At 41.3% G+C, this 26,242-nt stretch overlaps 5 protein-coding genes across 5 annotated transcripts; 1 reads left to right on the top strand and 4 right to left on the bottom strand.

The window, feature by feature from the left end:
- Positions 1 to 1,153: 1,153 nt before the first annotated feature.
- On the bottom strand, positions 1,154 to 4,873 carry EAE98_012114 (uncharacterized protein). Its single transcript, XM_038959738.1, has 7 exons — positions 4,647 to 4,873; positions 4,389 to 4,599; positions 4,303 to 4,334; positions 3,402 to 4,254; positions 2,939 to 3,354; positions 2,729 to 2,892; positions 1,154 to 2,681 (listed from the first exon to the last, which is right to left on the bottom strand). Exons 1-7 carry the CDS (start codon positions 4,662 to 4,664, stop codon positions 1,676 to 1,678), a joined length of 2,700 nt encoding a protein of 899 aa, XP_038803951.1. The 5' UTR covers positions 4,665 to 4,873; the 3' UTR covers positions 1,154 to 1,675.
- Positions 4,874 to 5,718: 845 nt separating this feature from the next.
- EAE98_012113 (uncharacterized protein) lies at positions 5,719 to 7,030 on the bottom strand (the record flags this gene model as incomplete). The annotated part of the gene is made up of 2 exons (XM_038959737.1): positions 5,719 to 6,825; positions 6,968 to 7,030. 2 exons carry the CDS (start codon positions 7,028 to 7,030, stop codon positions 5,719 to 5,721), a joined length of 1,170 nt encoding a protein of 389 aa, XP_038803950.1.
- Positions 7,031 to 12,474: 5,444 nt separating this feature from the next.
- EAE98_012112 (uncharacterized protein) lies at positions 12,475 to 15,124 on the bottom strand. The gene is made up of 2 exons (XM_038959736.1): positions 14,721 to 15,124; positions 12,475 to 14,627 (listed from the first exon to the last, which is right to left on the bottom strand). The coding sequence occupies exons 1-2, from the start codon at positions 14,866 to 14,868 to the stop codon at positions 14,209 to 14,211; spliced, it is 567 nt and encodes a 188-aa protein (XP_038803949.1). The 5' UTR covers positions 14,869 to 15,124; the 3' UTR covers positions 12,475 to 14,208.
- A 2,155-nt stretch (positions 15,125 to 17,279) lies between these two features.
- On the bottom strand, positions 17,280 to 19,370 carry EAE98_012111 (uncharacterized protein; the record flags this gene model as incomplete). Its single annotated transcript, XM_038959735.1, has 3 exons — positions 17,280 to 17,856; positions 17,925 to 18,878; positions 18,928 to 19,370. The coding sequence occupies 3 exons, from the start codon at positions 19,368 to 19,370 to the stop codon at positions 17,280 to 17,282; spliced, it is 1,974 nt and encodes a 657-aa protein (XP_038803948.1).
- Positions 19,371 to 23,403: 4,033 nt separating this feature from the next.
- Positions 23,404 to 25,012, top strand: EAE98_012110 (uncharacterized protein; the record flags this gene model as incomplete). Its single annotated transcript, XM_038959734.1, has 6 exons — positions 23,404 to 23,554; positions 23,641 to 23,666; positions 23,838 to 23,874; positions 23,929 to 24,014; positions 24,065 to 24,435; positions 24,502 to 25,012. 6 exons carry the CDS (start codon positions 23,404 to 23,406, stop codon positions 25,010 to 25,012), a joined length of 1,182 nt encoding a protein of 393 aa, XP_038803947.1.
- Between the last annotated feature and the right edge of the window lie 1,230 nt (positions 25,013 to 26,242).

The raw sequence follows: 26,242 nt of genomic DNA, 5'->3' as shown, positions 1-26,242 counted from the left end.
AATATTCTGAGAATAATATTCTGAGAATAATATTCTGGGAATGATATTCTGGGGATAATATTCTGGAGATATTGATAAGGGATTAAAAATAGCATTTGAAGTTATATTACAATTAATCTGTGCTAGAGATATTGGAATATTTTTGAGAAGATAATATTCTAGAAATAATATTTTAGGGATGATATTCTGGAAATATTGATAAAAGATTGAGAATAGTATTTATATTATTTATATTTTTATATAATTAGGAATTTATATTTTCTTTGAAAGAAAATATATATAACAAATATTATATAATATATATAATAACTTATTATAATTTATTTAGTTTAAAATTACTTAACTTAAACTAAATATATACAAAAAATAAAAAAATTCTTTAAAAATCTCTTTCCTTTTTAACTTTTTTATTCGAATATAATATTCTTAAATTAATTTAGTTTATTCTCTATTACATTATAATATATATAATAAAAATTAAAAAATATAATAATTATTATTATTTATTATATAAATTATATTTACAATAATAATTATACTATAGAATTCCTAATATAATATTTTATTATTGATTTTATTTATATTCTATTATATTATAAATGATATAGTAGAAATTCGAAAATATAATAATTATTAAAATTTATAGTATATATCAATATTTACTATATCATTTATAATATAAGAAAATATATATAATATTTTTAAAAGAATTTTGTATATAAAATAAAGTATTATATTTTATATTTTTAATTAATAATTAATAAAATATTATAAAAGTTATTATAAATTATATAGAATATTTAGTATATACAGTTTTGTTATTTGTATACAATTTTGTTTTATATATACAATTTTGCTTCATATATACAGTTTTGCCTTATATACACAGTTTTTTTTATAAAACATAATTGAAATATTATAATTAAAAACCAGCAACCCCCACTAAGGTATGCTTAGAGGAATCTTTTCACTTGACTATGGATCTTCCGGCTCGCTCCAAACTTTCCACTTGGTTACATTTCAACGTGCCTGACAGCAGATATAGGATCCAGCAATTCTGCACTTAATCATTTCAAAATTCCCAGGCAGTCATTCATCTTAGCACTTCCAGCTTTTCAATACTGAGCTATAAGGTACACGGATATTTCCCTCACGCGTGCACCCTAGACACGAGTTGAGCCCCTTGGGCAGATGTGATTGCGACGGAGTCAAAGAGTACTGCCAAGAATCGAGACAGTGGATGATCACGTTTAAAGGATGGTCATTGGGAAAGCAGTTTTGCGTTTTGACAAGTGTAAAAGCTTCAATGCACTAAGAACGAAGTAATTTTGGGGTTTTCCTCAAGAAGGATTTTTTACCACTGGGTACCAAACTCACCACATAAGGATCAATCAACACTGCAGAATGAACGAGCTGAAGAGATTTTTTCTCACTAGAATGCCCCTTCATTTTAATCGTCTTTCCCATTCCCGTTCCTCTTGTTTCAGCTCTCCACCCATCATTCATTATCAGATAGCAAAACCAATCACCCCTCCCCTATGACTATTGGGCCTAGAAATAATAAATCTTTAATTCTCTATCAAATGCGTCATTTACTCCACAGCTGCTTTTATAGCCACCTTCCAGAAATTTCCCAAAAATCAATTCGTCCCCAATTTATTTGTGGACCACTCAACTACTCCTCTGATTCTTCCTCATCGTCTTCTTCTTTTGTCTCCAGTGAACCCTCCTCCACAGCTTCAGCATCAGGGTCGGGTCCATCGCCATTAATCTTATCATGTCCATCCCCATTAACATCAATGAGGTTCTCATTACCTTCCTGCTCTAACCTTAAATATTCTTCCCATTCAGGGAAAAGCTCCTCATCTTCACCGGGTACACCAACGGTCTTGGCGACCCTGCCCTTTTTGTCATTTTCTAACTGAGCTTTCCATGCGTGCACAGTCTTGACGGTAATGCTTGGCTTATATGTTTGTGAGAATAGCACTGCTTCTGCTGCTCTGCCAGTTTTAACCAACAGCTCAATACATCCATCAACATCTCCCAATTGCCAAAGACAAGTAAATGCAACATTGTGTGCACCAGCATCGCTTGCCTGTGCACTCAATGCTTTGAGTCCCTCTCTATCACCCGTACTTGAGTGAAGTAACAACAACGAACCAAGATCCCTTGCATTCTTGAAACATTCAGCTGCAAGTGCAACATCCCAACCAGCAAGTGCTGCATCACCTACTGTCTTCCACTTATGTTCGACATCTGCTTCACGGGCAAGTTCAAGAGCTATTGGAAGATGGCCTAATGCGAGAGCCAACTCAAATTTATGTTCGCTGTCAGTTGCAACCTCCAATGCCAATTCTTTGTGACCTTGGCCCTCGAGGAAACGAGCAATTTTGTTAAGTTGGTCTCCTGGTATCGTGCTGAGTACTTCTGCAGCTGTATCCATATCATCTCTCAAGACCAAAGTTTGGTATTCGACGACTGCAAGAGAAAGGGCGAAAGAAGTGACGTTGACATCTTTGTCAGCGAGATAAATACGAGAGTCGCGCTGGATGTATCCGAGCAAATACATAGGTTGATCAAAATGAGAGATGGTATAGGTTTGATCACCAACGAGGTAATTGAGTCTGTTGGTGCTGTTGGTATAGATGAAGCAATCACCTACCCATTCACCAGTTCGTACACTAGATTATGTTAGCATTCGATTTGCATTGGCCTTGCCTTGACATACGTTTCATTGATATCCGTCACAACTTCAAACGCAGCCTCAACTCCATCGTCATCGACTTCTCCGGCATTCAAAGCCGCAATGTAGTTCTCTCGCGAGAATCTGAGGACGTAGAAGGTATCTTCACATGCAATAGCGACCAATTCTCCATTTTCAGACCAGTAGACCTACATCAATCAGCTTTTGTCACATTTTCACATCAGACATACGTACTTCTGTTGGCTCAACCTCAATTCTCCTAACAAGTCCACCGCTTTGCCAGTCATAGAAACCGATACCACCTTGGCCCTTAACACCGAGAAGGACTCCGCCTGTCAGACCTTCAGCTTGGAAGCCAACATCAAGACCACCACTTTTCTCCACAAAGTTTTTGAAGATCTTTACACTGGTTCCCGATTCCCGAATCGCGTAATCATTACTGTTATCTTTCGAACCCCAAACAAAATCCAAAGCCGAGCCAAAAGCCTTATTTCTCCACGCAAGAGCTGTATAAATGATGAATTCACCATCACCGCATACGGATACAAAACGGCCGTTTGGAGAGTGGAGAAGAGTTTGTGGATATACTTCGCAGGTACCGAGATCTTTCGTGGGTAAGGAGATTGGCTCATTGTCCTTTACTGAAGCATCTACAAATGAATTAGTAATGACCCTATAATCACTTGGAAATACTAACCTCCACCCTTGATAATAGACGAGACAACTTCACTATGTCGAGCCCAGATCAATTTTCCAGAATTATCCATAGATACTGCAGGCTCTTCTCGACCCATCTTTACAACCACCGCACCTTCATCGAAACCGACAGCAACGCCCTGTTTACCCTTTTGGTAACTAACACACCAAGCTCTCTCCAATCCGTAATTCAGGGATTGCTCTAATCTGTATGTATTTGCATGCCATATTTTGACTGTGCCATCCTCGGAACCAGAGATAATGACAGGTAATTCGGGGTGGTAGCATGCGAAGGAAACATTGCTTGTATGTCCTTCTAAAGTTGCAATCAAAGACTTCGTAGTATAATCCCAAATCTTGACTGTCCTGTCGTCTGAAGTAGTGAGGAGATACGGTTTGTCGGATTGAGGGTAGTAATCCACATGGTTGACACCTTTCGTTTCGTGGGCTTCTAGTGTGAAGTTTGCTGTGGATGATCCCAAACTCCAGATCTTTACGGTCCTATCCAAACATGCCGATGCAAAGGTATTCGTATCCTTTGGATTGATAGCTAGTCCCATAACATAATGACTATGTCCTTCAAACACCTGCACACATTTCCAACCCTTATCCCAATCCCACAGCTTAATTGTCATATCATCAGAGGCGGTCAAAACGAAAGGTTGCGTAGGATGAACGACGATGGCGCGAATGTAATCTGGATGGGCTTCGAAAGTGGTGATCTTTTCTGAAGTATTATAATTGTAAACTCGTAATTGAAAATCATCGGAACCGCAAACAATCCAATTCTTTCGAGCAATGAATCTACCAGCTCGGACAGGGACATCTGTCAACTCAAATGTCTTGACAATAGCCTGAAGATTGTCAGCGCGAGAGGGCATTCAGATATTGATGTTACTAACCTGAGTTTCGTAAGACCAAATGTAAACATGACCTGCGAGCAATCAATACTCCATCCTCAAATCAATTCATGCGCCAGCCAACATACCGCTGTAAAGGGTTGTTAAAATCCATGGCTCGACTGGATGGAAATCAATTCCCTTGACTCTTTCCGATCGAGCAAATAACTGCCTCTGAGTTTTGTAAATCGAATTAGTGACTGCTGCCATATTCCCAACTACAATCATCTCCCTTAATTTGAGATTGTTGATGCTATCCAGGTTCGCGGGCACAGCTAAAGCAACCATAGCTTTCGACAGCTGTACATATATCGCAGATTACAAGCAGAAGAGGGAATTCTTCTTACCTTTACGTCCAACCTCATTTTGAATTATGTTTGAAAAGTAAGGGGGGTAGAAAAAGCAATACTGTGGCTTTCAGCGCACGTATTGAATGGGTTCGCAAATGGTTCCTCTGCGAGGTTTTCTGGTGTGAATTCAATCGCAGAAGTCAGGCGATTTATGAGCTTGCTTTTGAACCTCTCGGAGTTGTATTAGAAGAAGAATTGGTTGAGGGAAGAAATAACAGGAATTCAAAGTTGTCCCTCGATATATTTCAATGTTCCTTTGGAGTTCGAGATGTGGCAGCTTGAATGATACTGACTAGCGCTGATTAGGGTTAGTGTAATAACCTTATTTCACATCCCCAGAATACAAAGAAAATGCAATAGTAGTGAAGATTTCGATAATTTGAGAAAAAGTAGTTGTATATCAATATAAATTTCAACAGAGTACCGAAATTTCGCTTTTCAAATTCACATCAATCACAATTTCTTTCTGGCTAGTCCTCCAAATCGAATTGATCCTATCACTATATAAAGTCTTGTCCTTACTGTCTTGTTATCTCGTACCCTCGATCTCCAACACCATCATCTGGTACCAATCACTGCGAAAGAGAGTTGAATTGCTATTTTGCTATAAAGTAAACCGTGGTGATGAGCTCTCAAATGTTTGACATTACATCTGATCGTACTTCTCAACAAAGTATATGGTCCTTGCAACAAGACCAGAACACGAATTGGTGCATCAATACCTCTCTCAATCATGTCGAGTATCGAGAAGTCTTTACGAATTCCCATGTTTTACACTCTTTGGTTTTTTTAAGAGGATATTCTACACCTCTCTAGCATTTCATTTGCACCAATTTTCAATTCTTCAAATTAACGACCAAGTGGTAAATATCTCGAACTTGGTATTCCGTTCATTCCATTCATACTATGATCCGTGGGTAACTACATTGTTCCAAGTCATCAAAAGCGTACTGCGTATCCATAACACGCCAGAAGTATCGCTCACTATCCAATCCATCCCTATCATGCCTATCCATTCGCCATCCTAAAATCCCTCAAAGAAAAAGAAAAAAGTATTACTATCACCACTCTACTCATCGGCTTGAACCTTCTTAACGACGGCTACCACATGAGGGAACAATGGATGATCCGATTGCAACCCGCAGACCTTTTCCACGACTTGTTCTGGTGAGTTTTCCGACATGATCTTGGCCAACTCCTTGGATTCATCATCACCCTCAACGTTCTGGAAACGGAAAGCCATCTCAGCAGCGTCTAGCAATGCACCAAATTCCTTTCCTTCCTCCGCAAGTTCGGCTGCAGGGGCAATAAATCTTTCTTTCCTGCTCAGTTTTCGTAAGGGTGCACGACCAACTCGTTCTACTGCATCCTCCAGATGTGGGTTTCCTATTCTGGTAATGATCTTGTCGACATAATCCTTTTGCTCTTGTGCTTCGATACCATGCTTGCCGACGATCAGTCTACTTGTCTCCTCCAATGCCATGTGGACTTCCTTGAGGATCTTAGGGTCTTGTAGTGCATCGTAGACTGTAGTCTTCTGGTGGTAATATCCGTGGTATGCAGCAGCTGCGTGTCCAGTGTTGACGGTGAAGAGTTTACGCTCAATGTATGGTATTAAATCATCCACCCATTTGATTCCCTTGATCGCCGGAGGTTCGTGATCATGGAAAGGTGAGCGATCAACCACCCACTCGTAAAATTTCTCAAGCTTGACATCAAGACCTGCATTTGGGTCTTGAGCGGGAACAATGCGATCGATGGCAGAGTTTGCATATCGTGCGCGCTCGTGGTGGTCCTCTAGACGATCTTCTGGAGTGTGGTCACCCTTGATGTGATTGGCGAGGGTATCAGTGGCACCAATGGCATTTTCGCAAGCAATGACTGCAATGGGGGTTGCATCATTGGCTCGGCCATCAATACCCTTGGCAATGACTGGTGCAATGAACTTGAGAATATTTGGGCCAACCGAGCATGTTACTACATCGGCTGTACGAATCTCCTCAATAACATCGGCTTCATGTGTTTTCGAATTTATCGCACGGTAATTGGTGATGGTATCTTCGCTTGTACCCTCGGCTCCAACTTGAATAACTTTATATGAAGGGGTGGTTTGTAATTTTGTGATGATGCTGTCCATGACATCGCAGAAGACGACTTCATAACCAGATTTGTGAAGCTAAGAGTAATGTTAGTAAATATTTCCGTATCATGCGTGCCATGGTAAATTATTCAGTGCAGTTGAAAAGTTTCGAAAGACTGGCGTGAGACATAGGTCTCGAATATTGGGAATTCAAAGATTAAAATGAACATGGACTCACAAATTCAGCGACGAACCCTCTACCGATGTTGCCGGCACCGAAATGAACTGCTTTTAAACCCATAATGATAGATGATGAATGATGAGTTCTAAAAATATCCAGGTGTATTCTTTTATAGGAAGTTTAGGTGATATGGATGCGATGTTGTTTGCAAAGGTGAAGCGTGGGTTTGAGTAGGTATATGGCGGGGTATGATGGAGGTGTGTAGGATGGATTGTGAGTCAAATTGATGACTGTGTCGAAAGGTGTTGTAAAGATAGAACGTGGTAACACACGAAAGGTTATTAGAATGGATGAAAGATTATGATCAAGGGAAGGAGAAATCGAGGAAGCAGTTGGTGTTTATATATTTGAATACCCAGGTGTATATTGGCAAAAATGGGCGCAGGGGGATCGATGGCATTGCACCGTCAACCCAAAAAGCAAGGTCACCAGTTTTGTAACCACTATCTTGGCTTATACTACGTAGGAGGTATCTCGGATTGGAGGAGGGCAGAATATCTGCACGAATGTCTAGACTAATGGCGGGGAAGTAATTTTATTGGATGTATTGCGATGTACCTGAAAAAGATCAACCAATAAGACATCCAGATCTTTAGGTGCTTTGGAGGAATTAAAAAGAAACGAGGGATTTCCAAAGCGGTGCTCTGCGCAGGCTTGCAGGGCTCTGTAGGTAGGTAGGTACACCAACAACATGGATGAAACTAAGAGGAGGGAGAGGGCCGTTGCTAATGACCTCCTGGCAAGGTTACCTGGTTGCGACCAATCATTGAGAAGAGAGAGAGGCTAGAGGTGCCATAGATGCCAGAGATGCCATAGATACCGTGGATAATCCATTAATCATTAAATCATTGCAGACAACATGCAGATGCCTTGACTCCAGCTTTGAGACGGATGCGGTAAGGTGTGGAAATGATGAAAGTGGATTCAATCAAGTTACGACGACGTACCGGCACGAAGCAACGTATTTTCGATCTGATACGAAGAATGTTGATAGGGCGAGAGAGAGTATGACGCAGTTTGGTGGTTTCAACATCAAAGCTGGGGATATTTTGATTGGGTGCATTGAGCAGTGGGGAAGAAATGGAGAGGACGGTCAGGGTGGGATCGAGGGGATCGAGGGCGGGGAGGGGATGGATGGATAACTTGGATTGGGCTGGCACCAATGAATGATGCAGGTGGAATATGGAATATGGATGATGGATGATGGATGATGGATTATGGCTGAGGATGAAAGATGGCATTGACTAAGGTGAGTTACAAATATAATTACTCAATGTGGGATAAAGAGCCAAGTGCAATGGCTCAATGGGCAGTGATCAAGCCAAAGTTGGGGAACGTGCATTGATTGCATTATCTGGTCCATGGTCCAGAGCCCAGACCGGGGCAAATCGGATAAATGTACAAAGTACTCCGTATCTGCCACCGACTGACTGACTGATGGCCATATGGGAGGTGATTCTCCAAAAGAACACATGAAACCTCCATCTGCGAGGTTCAGGAGGGAATGAATGATCAAGCATAGCCAGTCAGCAGTATGTAAGATTACCTGGTAGGTGGTGAATCGAAATCTGGTAAATGAATATGTCGTATGTAGATTGTACATGGTCCGGAGCATATCGTGTATCATGCAATAATAAGGATTCACATTATTTAAACTTTCTCTGTTTGTTTTCATTGCATACTTCGTACTTGCTCCGCCGTAGATGCATCTCTCAACTTGAATACTTTGATACCAGATACTGTACCTGGTATGTACTCCCTATTCCAACATGAGAAACAAACCCCACCAGCACATCTCACGGAAATCACGAGGTTCCAGAGTGAGGGTGTGAGTGAATGTGAGTGTGCGTGTGAGTGTGCGTGTGCGTGTGAGTGTGAGTGTGAGTGTCTTGGATGTACTAGGTAGTATGTATATGATCACTCAAACCAACAAAGTACAAATCATGAGGTCAATTTCATGGTGGAGTTTCCCTTCCAACGTCCGAGTAATGTTCGTCCATTTGTGGTGGTAATGAATTATCATGAGGCAATTGGTTGATGGATGGATGGATGAAACGGCATCGGAATCGGGCAGCACGGAGTAAAAAGATTTCATCATGGTCTTTGCGACTGACAAACTACCTAGTACTGCAGTTGCAACGACCGTGGTCCTTGATCGATTGTGAATCTCTCGACTCTCGCTCCTCGTACTCCGTACAGGTGTACAGATAACCGGGCACGGCAATGATAGATTATCCTATCCTACCCATCCGAGCCATCCTCATCTCCCTACCCTCCCTGCCCAGTAATCCGATCCACCTTTTCGTACTCTGCAGGCGATGCGATTGTGACGATAACCAGCCCCACCAAAAATCTCACGATGTCTTCATTTTCCCACATGCTAAGGTAATCACTCACTCAATCCCATCTCGATTCCAATCATGTATCATGTATGATGTATGATGTTATCCGGAAAAATCATGACATTCGCCAACCATGGCCCTTTACCCGAATGAACTTATCCAGGAAGCCGTTCTCTCCTTTTCGGTCCTTTTTTCGTTAAACACTCCTAGGTCCACTTATACACAACGTTGAACTTACAATTGACGAAAGAATACGTCGTACATGGATGGTCAACGGTTGAAAGAGACATACATTGTAGTTGATGGCGGCAAGGGAAGAATCGAAAATCAGCTCATGTTGAGGAAATCACTATCCTGTCCTGTCTTCACATTCTCCCGGACCCGAATGGAAACCTGCAAATCAATTTGCCGAATACTACTGGCAATGCTATTCACAATCATCACTTCATCACTGCCATTGAGTAACTCCCAAACATTAAAATATCCTCAACATTTTCACACACATGTAAACGCAATAGCCGCCTTCTTCATATGCCAATTGTGTCAATTATCACATTTTTGCGCCTTGGCTCACATGTATACATATGCTCATGCCCATACTCATCCTCATGTGTAATACAACAAAAACGTTGAATGTAACATGGCAATTACCAACTACCTACCGTATATCATCTCTCCTTCGTACAGCATTGCATCGGACCTTTCAACATAGCCTCCCCTCTTCAGCGTCTCGCGCCATCTCCCAGCGACCAGCTTGTGGTGACCACGCGCTAAAGTATTAATCCCTCCTTCGGTCGTGATACATACTAGGTAGTGTTAGAGTGCTAGAGCCTAGAGGTGTTGCGTCTTCCAAATCTCCATTTTGCCGTTCTTGCCTCAACTCTTTTTTTTTTGCCTCACCTCACGGCTAATGTAACTATCCTAATTCTCTCATACCCTTCAACATTTATCTCGCACGTGTGCATGGGTTAGGAATTCACGGCCCGTCGCTGTTGTATCAAGATATGCCTCATGGAATATTGAATCACAATTCTCAAGTGAGATTTCTCCCCAAGGTTACTCACGAGGCAGCGTACATGAGGGAAATCTCGCGATACCTAATTCTCTCTTCCGTACCTTAGTTCTTACACCAAGAGAGATAACGCGGACCGCCCCATTCTTGCCCATGGGGTTGACAGTCAATGTGGAGAGCTCTGCGTCTTGGAATTGTCATTGATTACTTTGATCATGCAATCCGAGTTTCTCCGATGGATCCTAATCTACATCGTACTCGGTATTGTGATGTCTAACACGTGTCAATCTCTCTCCTTCCTATTTTATGGTCCAATGCGGAAATTTTGAATTCCCACGATACTGGATCCACAAGGTTTTTGACCACCGACATGACAGGACTGGATCATACATTGTGATTGTCACCTGCAAACACATGATTGACAACGAAACCTCGGGAGTGTTTCTGCTAGGAGAATCGTGTATCTCAGTTCATAACACATGTCCTCTAGGGCAATTGATTTAATTCCACTATTTATCAATCCGTTCATTCATTCTTCATTTCATATCTAGATAATTTAAGGTAAAGGGTGTCGACCTACATACCAGCTTTCAGACTAGTAGACTAGATATCAGCTCTTAGCTCAGAGTTCTCGATTTCTATTCTATGCGGATGGAAAACAACACAACATCCAGTGTGAATACAGTGTTTCGATTGTTGGAATTACATAAGCGCAGTCAACAATTGACAGACCCGTTCGTTTCCAGACCCCAAACTTCAATCACATGTCGCACATGCCACATGCTCTTGAATATCTGTAATCAACACCAAAGCTGAGAAACCTGGGCGATCCTTCCTTCTCTTATTTTACTGTTTTAGATAACAAACATAAAGCATATCAAAAATCTATCAAGTCATTGTCCCAATGCATTTGAAATTATTTTGGGTGTTATTTACATAAGTTTTAACGTTAAAAAACATTTTCTCTTTTGATATTCATACAAGAATTTCAGTTTCTGTGTGCTTTAACAATCGATTATGTTGAGTATCAAATTTGTGAATGTTCTTATTTTACAAAGAATGTCTTTGGTCGTCCCCCTCGATCCTCGATCATCAACTTCAACTGAATGTCACTACACTGGTTTCATGAACGTCTCAAACCTTTTGTACCTTTGACATGGAAACTTTCTTGGACTCCCGCCCTTCTGTTCTACATGACGTTTGACCCAATTCAATTTATAGTCGTGTATCTCGGTGACGGAACTCGCTAAATGAAGGGGGGAGATCGAAATGCTGTGGTTTTCCAAGAAATTCTATAGACTATGACATAAAATGTCCTTCTGCCATAGAATTAAAGACACGCCGAAAGAACCCACATTGTTGGATGGAAGGAAAGACTCACAATTTAACGCGGCATGACTATTTACATATCGGATTGAAGAATCCCGCAAGCTCTAGAACTCACTGCATCAAATACGGTCTTCAATGAACCCTCATCTCCACCACTCAGACTTGGCACAGGTAAAGTAGTCTTGATTTGCACAGTGACTTTCAGTTTCTTCCTCAAGCCGACGTAGAGTACATCTCAGAGTAACCACAGTACTGTTGATCTCATCATCGCCACCAAGGTTCAAATTAGTGAGGGATAACATCTGAATTAGCTGGAGGCATTCAACAATAAGCACCGGCGGGATGAAGGGAGTAAAGCTAATGGCTATGACTTACAAAACAAGACTCGCAAATATTGACTCGCAGGATTCCAAGGCCCTGACACGGTTGCGAGTGGAAGGCTTAGAATAAATTTAACAGAGATGTAAATTAGATTTTGACCATATGTTAGTTAATGTTACTAGAACATTGAAGACACCGTCCCACGATTTGTATTCCTTCATATTTATTTGCTGGAGGTTCTTGAATTCTCATGCACTCAGCCATTGATATAATTGAAAGTCTCATCTTCACCTGATTGAATAGGGTAGCCCTGGATTCTCGAGGCCTATCCTCTGTCAAAGTCAACACGTTCTTTCAATTCATACTGGCAAAGGTCGACATGACAGTTGCAATATTTAAACGGAGTTTATTTTATGTGGCTGTACCTAAAAATGTTCAAAAACAATTTTGCATTTAATCTCTTTGAGAGTTCTTAAGTACAGAATATTATGTCTATCTTGTCATGACTGGAACACTACCTCGTTGTCTCGTTCTCAATATCGCAGAACTACAAGCGAAACCATATTCAATACGTCTCTAAAAATTCACGACGAGAACCTCCATCACGTTTGTCTCATCCTGGCTTTGAATCTTTTGGGCCTCTTTACACGAGTTCCGAGATCAACGCGAATTATCTATCCACTTGCTTGAGACAACTCTGCTATTGTTCCATCTTAGCCACTGCAAGACCACGAAAGAAAAAAACATCGATGCCTGGCTATAATAAGACCTGATTCGCACACGAGAATTGTGACGGATGTTCTCGAAAGAGAACTACGAAATGACTAGGCTGAGTGTGGAAGTTGAACAAAATCGTGATGGCAAAAATGTAGTACAGCTCTGGTTTGAGTTTGATTCAGTATCCCAGAAGATTTTTTGACACATCGCATCCGTCGCTCGTTGCAAGGCATCAAATGTAGATATAGGCTCCCTCGACTGATTTCTGAAGGAGATTGGAGGAAGGCACACAATTCAGCCAGGCAGAATTTAACATTGATCAAGGCGGCAACGCAACTTGACGATACCCCCGTCTTCAAAGATAATCTATCATTTCAAGAAATGATATGGTGGTAAAGCTAAATGAAGATGCTCCGGAAAACACGTACACATCTTCATATTTTGCAAGCGATGAGAAACCCAAGATAACATTGATACATTCCATGGAGAAATCCATTCAATCCTAGTTTCACCCAGTCCGTTTCCTCATCTGCTTGACGTCAACGCCCTCGCCCCAATTGTAAAGTCTGCAGTTGATATGTTTCACAAGTTGACGAATGGCAATACCGCCTTTTCATTATGGCCAGATCTTGGTCATCCGAAGGTAGCGTCTTTGATCAATGATATTGCATTCTCATACTATACTGAGGAGATATTTTTCAAGAGAGCATTTACCTAACAAGTTTTATGGGTGCTTGTTGCACAGCCTGGACTACATTATGTGAAACCTTCCGAAGACTTACAGTATCACCTTTGGAAGACTTTTGAAGCTGGTAAGACGTCCAATGGATTCGTTATGCTCTTGGATCTTTTTTTAGAAGAAAAGTAGTCAAGAACTCGAGGAAAGAGTTGGTTGTCACAACTTACGAACCAAGTCTTCAAGCGTCATGGCACCAACCAATGGGATCAGCTACATAGCTTGCGGATGACATAAAGTGCACCCATCTCATTGTCTCTTTTGATGACTTGCTTAAGGCCATAGGCATGCGCAGTCCACAAGATAATCGGATGACCAATTTTCTGTACGAATCAAAGTGTTGCCAAAGGATTGTCAACAATCTCGATCGCTCAACTACAAGCCATGTACCTCCGCCAACTATATGTGCCAGATGTTGAGGAAGTAAATGATCTCTAGCCGGTACGGACTGAAATTTCTGAGGCGGGAGCTTTCCGTCCTAGAAGAGGAAACAATTCAGAAGGTAATAGACTTGGTGAGAGATGTAGAGGGGACAAAGCAGTGAATGAGGTAGAGGCTGTGCTTCTATCTTGTAACCTCTGTTGTCGAATTCGAGTGGAATATAATTTGGATGAATGCCGCGAGCTACGCATAGCAAGCAAGCCCCCCTCCCCCTCAAAGAAAAAAAGAATTTCCGTTCTTATGTATAAAGAGTAGGCGTATTATACCATGAAGACTCGTGTATGTGTGCTTAAAATTGTTTTATTGCAGGGTATTGGTTGGTGAAATTCCCAGTTTCATCTTAATAACCATTTTCCCAGATCTCTTTCCGATATCCTTCTGTCAAGCGTGAATCTTCGCCATATATCTCCTGCCATCCTACGAATCCTTGATCCAGAACGTAGACCTTTTGCTCTTTCTTCTCGGATTCCTCTTCAACATCCTCCCATTCCCCGTCATCAGCTTTCTTCTCAACTGCCTCCTTATTCTTCTTCATGGCTTCTCCAACAGATCCAGCGCTCATGCCGGCACCCACGCCCATAATCCTCTCCCTTTCGCGTATATATCTCAATGCGGCACTGGGGCCTCTCTGCTGACTCAAAGCACAGTGAAATACAACTGTATCTTTATCCTTAAGTTTCCGAACCAATTCGGGGATCTTGTAGTCGAGAGTGGAGGATGGGACGTGGGTAGAATGTTTGATATGGCCGCCTATGTGATCTGCGAAAGTGGATTGAAGTCAGTGATTTGAAATGACTGAAAAGAATAGCAGTAGTCTTCATAGACAGACAATAGTGCCCGAAACAGACATACCATCATCACGGACATCAATAATAGCTAAGTTCTGTGGCTTGGAAGGGGCATCCAGGTTCGACGAGGCGTGAGAAAGAAGGATATCAGAGAGAGCTTTTGAGGACAAACGGGGTAGGTTTCCAATTGTGATGGTAGACATTCTGCGCATGGGAGATCACCCTGAATATTGTCTGCAAGATTGGTGGAATAAAGGTAGGGTACGATTATGAGTTTGAATCAAAGAAGTTGGGTATGAAGTCAAAGAGAACTTGGGTGTTGGTTGATCTGGTGGTTAAAAAATTAATTGTCAATGGGAATGAGGGGTAAGGGTGAAGTTAAGAGAACGCAGTTTGGCGGTGTCGTAGATAAAGAATGAGCTGCCAGAATTGAACGCATTACATCAAATTGGTATATAAATTGATCTGATTATATTCCGTTTTGCATTATACATCTTGTTGTTCACATAATTCACGTGGCAATTATTTCATTCTCAAAATAGGCAAAATATTGTGAATAAATGTATTTTCGATATAAAGGTTTGGGGTACCCTTTGGCACTGTAATACTAAGACCTGTTCCCATTACCTATCAATGATTGCCAAACGCTTTAACAACTACTACGCTGGAGAACTTCAAAGCTTATACGAAGGGATAGGCGTAGCTTTATCATTTATTTCTTGATTACGATTAGTTCGTTTCGATTGAAAGAATCGGGATCATCCGAAGATTATGGTGATTACCAGCAAACTTCGCAAAGTTGCAAATGCTGTCAATTCATCACTGTTCTACAACATGGAGATGGAGTCATTGTTGTCAGCTCCGGGCAATTTTAATATACTGCGGTAAAATGTTCAATTCACTTGCCAGCCCCAAGGCAGAATTTCATGCTTGAATCTGATCTGGCAATATTAGTCAAAGATTGCTGATTCTACCCGCGAGTACCTAGTAGACTCTACATATCCTAAATTGGCGCTCGGTTGCTTCAAAGTTGATAGCCAAACAGATGATGCCAAACCATTTTGATAGAACGGAACTACTTGGATCATGGTGACGGAGAATTTCGTCCAAATCTAGAAGCATTGTTCACCCACCATCTCTGTCAGTTGTCTCTCGAATAGGGTGAGCATCAGACGATCATCACGACCAGATTGCTCGACCTTGAAACCTATTTAGAGCATATTGAGTCCTGGAGAAAGAGGGGCTCAAGAACATTATCAAACTTATACCAAGATGCGACCAAAGATATTAGGAGTCTCAGGTACCGAAATCTCTGGATTGATTCGATGTGCGCATCGCTCAAGACAACTCTCTAGACTGGCATTGAGACTGGCGTCGAGACCTCTCAATGATGGCGGTTATCAGGGTGCTCGTGAACTTCAATCTGGTTGTCGACTTCATGGATCAAGTCAACAAAAGTAACATAGGGCAGAGACGTTTTTGAAAACCCCATTATATCACCTCATGTGCTCTATTTCTCCACCTATCACACTTATTCCGAGGGGAGTTCAGGTCTCGATTGAGATAATAGTGCAGGGCTTGATGGTACACTTTTCATCTCTCCATGTCCCATACGACGTTCAGGAACGAGTCGATTTCGGATACATCTATGTCCTTGATGAACAATACAACAAATGCACTTTGAACGTTCAGGACAGACGCCAGAATCTCAATCATGTCTGTTGTTGTCAATTCATTCGTCTTCAAATTGTTATCTTAGGAGAAGGGGTGTCATCATCTAATCCAAAACAAACAATGAATGACTGGAAGGTTTTAGATTAAGCAGGATTTTCTCAGTTGCAACACGGTCTTTGCGTTTGCCATTTCTTAGCTACCTATCACTTGCCTAGTAACTCATTTAACTGCCGCCCAAAGTAGCAGAACGACCCTATTCTACCCACAAATTTTCAACAGCCTTTTGACAGGTCTTTTTCCTCAATTTTCCAATTTTGGCGTGTTTCAGCTTCATCAGTCAGTTTAATTCTAACGATTTGGAGGGGGAAAATGATGAACAGACATTCCATAGACACTGGATTGTTCATGTTTCTCTCCCCCGAAAACCAGTCCAAGATTTCCAGCTTACCATTTAAGCCACTCTTCCTATAGACTAACACTTAACTCAAGTAGATAGTATCGTTTAATACCTAATATCTCCTCAATCACTTTCTAGTTCGACTTCTGTCTGATCCAACTCTCATCCGGAGTGACATAAATTCTCCCAGGAATGAATTGTTGAAATGGTAGATAGACCTCCAACGGGATGATAAAGTTAACAGTCACAATACAAGAAAATCAACACAGCTGAAGCCAGCACGAGTTTAATGTAAGACTAACTTGACGCCGTATATCACTTAATCATCTCTCCACATCTATCTACCCAGATGTACGTCTGGTCAAATTAAGCGGGGTAAATTCTCGTGGAATTGTGTCATATAGTTCAACGGGAAAATGAAAGATTAATATCCACAAACGCATTTTGCTGGGCTTTGAAGAAAAAGATTCATTATCATTAATATTATCAATCTATTCGTCAACTATTTACAGACGATTTTGGTTCTATATACAATCTCTCCAGACATCTCCTTTAGACTGGGCAGCGTCTACCGTTGGTGTTCCAGTTATATGGAATAGGATCAGTGGTCTGGATTTCCCAATCGACGGATCCGACAGCAGTGAGAGCAAAGAATACGCCGTTGGGGTCATATTGTTGCTTCATCGCATAAAGTCTATCATAGTTGGCACCGTAGAATGCTTGTGTTTGATTGGGCTCGATGAGGTCACCTTCTGACATATAGGAGCCGGAATTAGGAGCAATGGCACGGAAAGTGTCCATGAAGGCTGTAACGGCCTTTACAACGACTTCGATCTCGGCCCAGGAGCTAGTAGCCTCCCATTGACCACCGACGATAGTGTGCATGATGGTTTCACGCCACGCAGGAAGAACAGCGGAATCAGTGGGTGGGTCGACAGCAATACCGGTACCGGAGATATGGAAGCCGGCGATGAAGAAGCCTTGCTCGATGGCAGATTTGTGAGCGGCAAAGGTTTGATTGCGGAGGTCATCGTCCTCGAATACAGAGCGAGGCATAAGGCGAGAAGCGGTTTTGACAATGTCAGTTCCGACATATTCTTCCGGGAAAGAAACAACCCAGGCATCGTGACTAGGGATGATTGTCAGCATGCTTGAATTATGATGGTGAACAAGACAAAAAAGCTAGGAATAACTTACAAGTTGTCAGCGTGGTTGTACCAAGGGGTATATGTGATATTGTTGCTGTCAAGAACATCGAACCAAGGCTTGAGGAGTGCTTGGGTCTCAGCAATTGTCATGTTTGGTGCGACGAAAGATTCCATACGGAAATAATAAGCATCACTGCCACCAACATCGGTTCCGATTTCGAAGGCGCTAGCTCCAAGGTAATAATATCCGTAGGTACCAGCATCGACGAAGGTTTCAGCATTGTCAATATAAGCTTGAACACCTGCCCAGAAGGAGTCGTTACCGGGAGTATCTGCGACAGTGAAGTTGAAGGTAACTGTGGTGGTTTCGAGTTTGGGGAGAAGTTTGACGGTGAGAGATGTGACAACACCAATAGTGCTACCGCCACCACCTCGAAGCATCCAGAAGACATCGGAGTTGGTTTTGGAATCGCAAGTGATAAATTTACCGTTGGCAAGGACAACTTCCATGGCCAAGACTTGATCAGATCCCATGCCATACATACTGCTCAAAGGCGAGTGACCACCACCGGCAACATAACCACCACCCATTCCTACAGCGACAGCTTCTCCGCCAACTACAGTACCTCCTAAGCTCTTGGCATATTCGTAGGCTTCATGAACCAGGATACCGGAACCAACCTTGATAGCAGGTCCGGAGTAACCATTTGCAGCTTCAAAGTTTGGTAAGTAGGCTTTATCTTTGAGATAATGAGTCCAGACGGTGAGGGCACCCTTGCCAGATGCTTTACCGTTGAAATCATGACCAGTATTCTTGATCACAATGGAAAGGTCAAGATTTCTTGCGAAATTGACTGCGAGTTGAATTTGTGCCACGTTTGTGACGTTAACAACGTAACTGGGGTAACCACCCTGCTCACAGGTGTCTGTATAGTTAAATCCAGGAGGCATACAAGTACGACCCTGGTAGAGAGGCAACTGAATTGAAGTTGGATCGGCCTCGCTGTGTCGAAGTTAGTATCCAATAATATGTCGGATTGGATGATCCTTACTGCAATTCTGAAAAGTACCAGTCAGCTGTGACAGACGCACATTTGGCTGCATCATATTCAGGCCATTCCGGATAACAGACAGCGGCCAAAGGGGTGGACTTGATCAAAGCACCGCCAAGGAGGATGTCAAAAATATCCCAAATTAAAGTAATGGGCCACAACGCATCACCAGGAAGAAGTTTGCATGCTCGAGCAGATCTGTTCGAAGCGGTGGAATCAGAGTCGAAAGAGAAGAGAGATGAAATAGATTCATTGTTGATGGCAGCAGCAACGTTATCAAGAACGCCATCAGTCAATTGAACCACTTCATTGCTAAAAAGAGCTGGTGTGGCGGTTGAAACAACAGTGGTTGTGGCAGGGCTCAAGGTTGAGGTTACAGTGCTTTGTGCTGAAACGGCACCCAAGACAGCTGCTGCTGCCGCTAAAGACGGTGAAGTCTTCATGACTGCAATCTATCAGTAACAGTCGCGAAACATAGCGGGAAAATGTCAAGGGTTTAAGAGAGAACTACCTGATATGCAAGAGTAACTTCCTTCTCTAGATGTGTGAACTTGACAGGACTTGGAAGGTCAAAAGAGGCGTGGACTGGAATGAATGGGCTTGGGGGCCAACTATTTAATAGAAATTGTCTCTTGAGAGAAGTCTAGGTATCTGGATCTCGGCGTGGCTGAGAAGAATGTTTTCCCAAAAGGGAAGACATAGTGGAGATCTCCTGGAGAAAGCTTTCCCATTCTGGTTGCGAGCCTATGTCAGGAATAGTTTTGATAAAGCTTCAGTACATGAATTAACATATCAGGATCTATGATTGATTCATGTTAGATTGAAATCTCGCAATGTTTGAATTTCGGACAACTCGGCATCAAACATATCCTTCGAATATTTTGATAGAATGTGGATTTGCCGGGGGATGGCCAATAGTACATTCGGCGTAAACACCTGAAAAGAAAGGGTGCCCACTTTGAGCCCTGATCTACCCAGTCGTTGCATAAGAGAACTAGAGGCTAATTGAGATCAAAGATATGGGCCGTGTGGATATTCGATAACAAAATCTAATAATTATTAATATGGGAACTATCATATCATTGGATAATCATTGATTCCTCCAGGGACGACCAATGAACGACGTAAATTGTGTATTAAAGTCGAAGTTTGAAAATTGACAACAAGTGACCACAAATGGGTTCTTCGACTCAAATGAGGCATTCTAAACTGAAATGTTTCTCTAGACTTTCTGAAATTTGACAATTGAGTGATATTTTAGGATGAATCTAGGATACCGACTCAGACGGAAGAGACTATGCGACTGTACGAGTGTATTTGCATGTGTGGGTTATTTCATCTAACGGCTCGCCTATGAGCTTAAGATTCCAGTGTTGTGGTCAAGATCTGTTAGGTTCATTCCCCACCTGCAGAGAGTCAGCCGTAAATACCAGCAGAAATGAATCAAACTTTGAGAACCGTACTCCACGAAGCTGCAGAAGTATAGCGGAGCATAGATAGTTCACGAATCAAAAAATCGAAACGAGGGTTCCACTTGAATCGTTCGTGAGCCCAGAATCGCCACGTTTTCTTCTCCTTTCGTTTGTACATCCATGTCCATCGCTTGCAGTCTCGATTTTCGAACCTTGAAGATTCTGCTCTTGTACAAGGTAAGATCTTACGATAACAAATCTATCCAGGTAATATTTAACATATAATGATACCATTTACTATGGAAGACTGTACTCTTTAAGGGTTCTCACATGCAGCACTCCATTCTGTTAGGGCATCAGGTCTTTCAATGATCAATGCCCATCTATCGCTTGAGTCAAGCTTGTAAATTACTGAAATTATTGGACTTCGTGTATCAGCGGCCGCGTTTCCTAATAAGTTGTGAAGCGAATGTACATAATCCTGAGTAAGTAACCTGTATGAACTCTCGAGGGAGTACCTAGGCACAGCTGATAGTGATAAGTATCTCGGGCTATCCACTCTGATCTTTATCGACTGATATTTTGTGGTATGCGGATGTTAAATACCAGGGTCTTCGGTGCGTTTCATGGAAATTCCCAGTAGAAGACCCCTAGACAATCAAAGAATTTCCAGCCTAGAGAAAATCAATGAGGGTTAGGGTTAAAACTTTGAAAGGTAATTTTGTTCTCGAAGATTGATGTGGAAAAAGTTGCGATCCGAATCCTTCCCTACGACGACTAGTACGAAGTAGTATTTTACTATCTCGAGGCTTGAAGGCTATATACCGGGAAGCCCCATTTACGAAGTTCAACCCTAGCTGATCATCAGATGAAGGTAAAGTTTTGTCAATAAGAATATACGAAGTGCGAAGCACCAATTGTATGATACACATGCTTTTGCATGATTGGTTTAAAGTCCTTACTGTTAAATATCTAGACTTGTAGTAAGTCTACTTTGCGTTTATCAGATCGAATCAGCTACTTGTACTTGCCAAGACGTTACGTAGATCCTGGAATTGATCAAAAATTCAATCTCCAAGTCTGTATAGCTAAGCCCTTTCGATCAATTTTAGAGTAGAACTAGGACCAGAATTAGCTACATAAGTAGAATACATTGACCGGCCGCACTCGCTGCATTGACATCAATGTCAATTTTATGGCACTGAACTGGATACCGTAACGTTACTCCCTACAAACTTCAGAAACAAAGGGCATCAGCATTTAAAAAGAAAAGAGACGTAAAACCCCGCCTTTCATCGACGCCGTTACGCTACATATATTGTGGCTTTTTATTCCTCCTTAGTTGGTACCGGCAATTAAGGTGATACCTTTTCATACCAACAGAATCTGTATTTCACACTGCATGTGTGTGTGCAGTGTAACAGTCGGCAGATGTTGAACGGAAGTAAAAGAATGCAGGAGGAAAGGGGTTTGCAGATTCTGAATTTAATCACCGTGTTGAACACCTTGTATATTTCGGACTTGCACCGATTGCCACTGGCTGCTTCCTCGGTCCCGTCTCTAACCTCCCTCACCCTCTAGGCACTCGCCCACCCCATCTTTGCCCTTTGTCACACAATCACAAATTTCAAGTTCAAATCCGCGATGCAATCAAAAGGTGCAGCACTCCACAAGAATTTCTTCCATGTTCCATAAGTCGGGTACCCTACTTTCGGGTCACCCCCCTTTTGAACCACTTTTCAATCACTTTTCATATCAAAAATAGAATTTTTAACTTTCTTATTTATGGATAGAATTTATTGAAAATTTATATATATATAATTTAGATCGATTTAAGCTTATTCTGAAATTTTTAAATTTTTAGGATTTTTCTGTATTGAGATCTAGAGCTTCAAAATATCGATTTTTTAATTTGTATAAGAATCCCATACAAATTTAGAAATTTTATAAAATCTTTAATAACTTTATAATAAAAATTGCTAAAAATAAACTATAAAATTTTATTATAAATTTATAGTATATTTAATATAAGAGATTCAGAAAAAATAAAAAATTTCTTATAAATAAATATTTATAAGGGTATCCTCAAAATAACAGGGATTATTTATACTACTCTAAACTCATTGTATACTATATCTCTATATCTGTTAATTTTTTTGAATTTTTTTTTGAATTTTTATATAGATTTAAGTTTAAATATCTCAAAAATATATATAGTTTTCTTTTAATAATTGTTGTTAAAAAGTTATTAAAGATTTTATAAAAAATTCAATTTTGTATATGATTCCCATACAAATTTGAAAATTGATATTTTGAAGTTTTAGCTTTCAATATAGAAAAATCCTAAAAATCTAAAAATTTCAGAATAGGCTTAAATCGATCTAAATTATATATATACAAATTTTCATCAAATTATATCAAATATTGATAGAGATATTAATAGGCCTAAAAAGTGATTTTTAGTGTGAAAGGGTGGCCCAAAACAGGAGTGGCCCGAAAGTAGGGTACCCGACTTACCCCTGGCTTTACCCGGGGCGGGAATTGCCTTTCTTTACCCGAGTTTCTGGGTACGGATGCAAAGAACACAAATCTGGCCTAGTCATAATGCTCGGGTGCGACGAAGCTCGAAAAGATCCATACTACTGCTGTCGCACATACAGTGTCGCTGCCCCTTCGGTCCGTTTTATTCCTCATAAAATTTGACTCGATGTTTGTCAAAATCCTGGTGGAGTTGAAAACTCAATACCTCGTTTTAACTTTCTCGCTTTTTTCGACCTTTCCTTCTAAATCCCCTTGACTGGGTTTTTTTGTCGCATTGAACTTTTCAATCCTTGGATTGCCATGTGGTGATGGACCCTCGGTTGCATTGATTTGCACCTGCTAATTGACTTTATCATAGATATAATGGCCTGTTCGTCGCGCGTCGTGTATGGTCCCATTTTTTGATATTCACTTTTCGTTCCTCTTCTAAATCGTTCAGTGAGGGTGGTCCATTGTCGTTTGCATTCCACTTTCTTGTACATGAGCCCCAGGGTGGAATTGTGACTGGTTCACCGACCACAACATGGCTACCAGTGCTGCTGCTGTTGCGGATCTTCCTCACGATAATCGTCAAGCTCAGGCATTTGCGATCACTTTTGTTTTTCCGGCCATTGCGACAGTTGCCCTCTTTTTACGATTGTACAGTAGATCCTTGACTAGATCTTTTGCTGCAGGTATGTGATTGCAATCAGTTATGCTCATTTTTTCTGAGAATCAATATTTTGAAATTTGAATACAAACCGTCGCTAACCCGTTGCAGATGATTGGGTGATTTGCTTTGCTATGGTGAGTTTTATTCACGATTCGCAGGCCATAGAAGTGCCATTCTGCAAGAAACCTTCATGAAAATGAATGGATATGCAGTTGAGCTCTTGATCGACCTTGCGATCTGGGCAGGCTCTTATGCTGGGGGGACGATTAACAGCAAGATCTTCCACTGAACTTCTCCCTTTTTAGATCGTTTACTGGGCGGAGACATATACTTCATACAAAGGTAAAGCACTTCCTTCGCCGACCTTACCATCGGAACCATCCTAATAGCCAGTAGTGATAAAATACAATTATGTTGGCATACACATATGGGATCTCCCAGCCGATTGGGACTCCGTGCCCGGTGCAAAATATGGCTATGCGGTTAGTTTCTGGTGTGAATATCTCTCATTGCTTATTACTGATTATTCCAGACCGAACTCATCTACAATCCCATCTTGGCTCTCGTGAAAACCTCCATCCTTCTCTTCCTACTTCGCCTCACCGGCCAAAAATCTAATGTCAGACTAACGATTATTGGTCTTTTGATTTTCAATGGCGTCATGATGGTTGTCACATTCCTTCTCACTACTTTCCATTGTGTTCCCATTGCCGCAAACTGGTACCCTGCCCTGTACCCTGATGCCGTCTGCATGAACTTTGCGAACTTTGTTACCGGGACAGCAAGTGTCAGTGTTTTGACTGACATGCTGGCTTTGTTAATGCCAACATGGATTGTCTACAATCTACAAATATCACGGAGGCAAAAGTTGATGCTTGTTGCTATATTGTCTTTTGGTCTTATGTGAGTAACGGTCCATTTCTCACCATTACTCTTGGCAAGCCGTCCTTTTCTAACATGCTACCACAGAACCGTTATTATTGGTGTTATTCGGATCATCCTACTCGATTCGTTCGATCGCAAACCTCCAGCAGATATCACGTATTCTATTCTTTTCTGTATTACAACAATCGAAGTTGGCTTATCATTTGTTTGCGCGTGTGCGCCCGCACTTAAACCCATCTTTGTGCGCATTATCCCCAAAATTTTCGGAGAAAGTGATCGTTCGCGGAGTCAAAAGAAGTCTACCGAAGGATATGGACAGGGAAGAACAGGCCGCCGCCCAGAAGGCTATGAAATGAATAGGAGAACGGCGCATCACACTACAGAGATTGGGGCCGACGATATAGACGGAGACTATGATAAAATGAGTGATGTCACTGATGTGGAGAGTGGTCACGGAAAGGGGGATGGATTGCACAAAGGTCAGATGGGAATCGCAGTGAGGACGGAAACCGAGGTGAAGTGGCATGATAGTATGTCTGTGAATAATGGAAAGCCAGTCAGAAAAAGCGGTAGCAGTACCGAAAGTCTTGTATGAATGATTGATGGATTATAGTTGTTTCATGTGGGATTTGCTTCTTCATTTATCATTTTGTTCGTCATATACCCCGTGTTTTATAGGAATATTTGCTGCAATTTAGCAAATCAGTATCAATTTTATTACGAGATATGTGATTTGGATATCGAAGAACGTGTTACTCCTTACATTAGTCCATCGAAGCTGCAAACAGATGGAACAAATCAAGTGTCAAAGTGCAGCATCAAAATTAGTCCTCAATTGTTCACGAGGCGTTTTCAATATGGAAAGCTGTTTATTGCTCAAACGCGGGAAAGATTCTATCATTTTCGTTCTTTCAAGCAAGCCTCCAGCAGAGATATCTTGGTAGTTATTTCAACCAATCTCTGCCAAGTTATAACCTCCATTAGATTCGACTCTCAACAATGATGGGAATCATGTTCCTGTCGCTATTGATAGTTCCATATCTATTCACATCGCTCGATTATTCTCGCCTTCTCATTACAAGCATCGTAATACATGCAATTAAGTCCATAAAGGCCAATAGGGAAGTAAAAATGGATATAGGAGAGGGGGGCGTCTTAACGGGCAGGAGACGAGTTGGATGAGGGCTATTTGGGGTTTAAGGGAGGGCAGACATATGATGGAAGGAGAGATAAGATATAAAGAACTTCCGTGGGTTTCGAGGCAGAATATATTGCCAGCGCTGCATTAATCTCCTTCCCCATACTTAAGGGCCGTGAATTTTAGACACGATACAATACTCAGAGGCTCTATTCACTGAAATTTCCTCGAATCCTATTTGAAGAACAACAATTCGAGATAATCACTCCATGAACGCGGATATTCGTACAATCATTCCCATTAAATCCGTCCCCAAAGTTAACCCCTTCATTTTCGGTTATAAGCCAAACTTCAGGAGCCTGAGGCAGAGTCATATTATCTTAATATAGCTCTTTCTTATGCCAACAAGAATAGGGAAGTATTCTGGAGTACCTGTCTGACACAAGACTCATCAGCCAGCCAGCCACCTAATCTCAACCTCTAAATGACTCTAGTTAGCACCACTTTGGATCTCATTAAATGAAATGGAACACTTCATGCCACCTTCATTCCCATCACCACTATCACTACATTTCGGAACTTGGGCTTTAGATTTACATTATTGCTCCACCCCAGATAATTTCACCAACCCCCTCCCCATTCCAGAAACTTGGTCTATTTATTCAAAAACCATTCTCTGAATCTAAA

Source organism: Botrytis deweyae (genome assembly GCF_014898535.1).
Source record: "Botrytis deweyae strain B1 chromosome Unknown BDEW_058, whole genome shotgun sequence".
Classification (NCBI taxonomy): domain Eukaryota; kingdom Fungi; phylum Ascomycota; class Leotiomycetes; order Helotiales; family Sclerotiniaceae; genus Botrytis; species Botrytis deweyae.
Note: the sequence above shows the minus strand (reverse complement) of the source record. Positions and strands in the feature narration are given on the sequence as shown.

What these genes read in the sequence shown, in the direction of transcription:
- EAE98_012114 (XM_038959738.1), bottom strand. An exon ending in GTCTATTATCAAGGGTGGAG is followed by an intron (nt 3,355 to 3,401) that starts GTTAGTATTTCC and finishes ATTCATTTGTAG; the next exon opens with ATGCTTCAGTAAAGGACAAT. An exon ending in TTGAGGTTGAGCCAACAGAA is followed by an intron (nt 2,893 to 2,938) that starts GTACGTATGTCT and finishes TGATTGATGTAG; the next exon opens with GTCTACTGGTCTGAAAATGG.
- EAE98_012112 (XM_038959736.1), bottom strand. Translation starts at nt 14,868, where the DNA reads ATGCGCAGAATGTCTACCATCACAATTGGAAACCTACCCCGTTTGTCC. An exon ending in TATTGATGTCCGTGATGATG is followed by an intron (nt 14,628 to 14,720) that starts GTATGTCTGTTT and finishes CCACTTTCGCAG; the next exon opens with ATCACATAGGCGGCCATATC.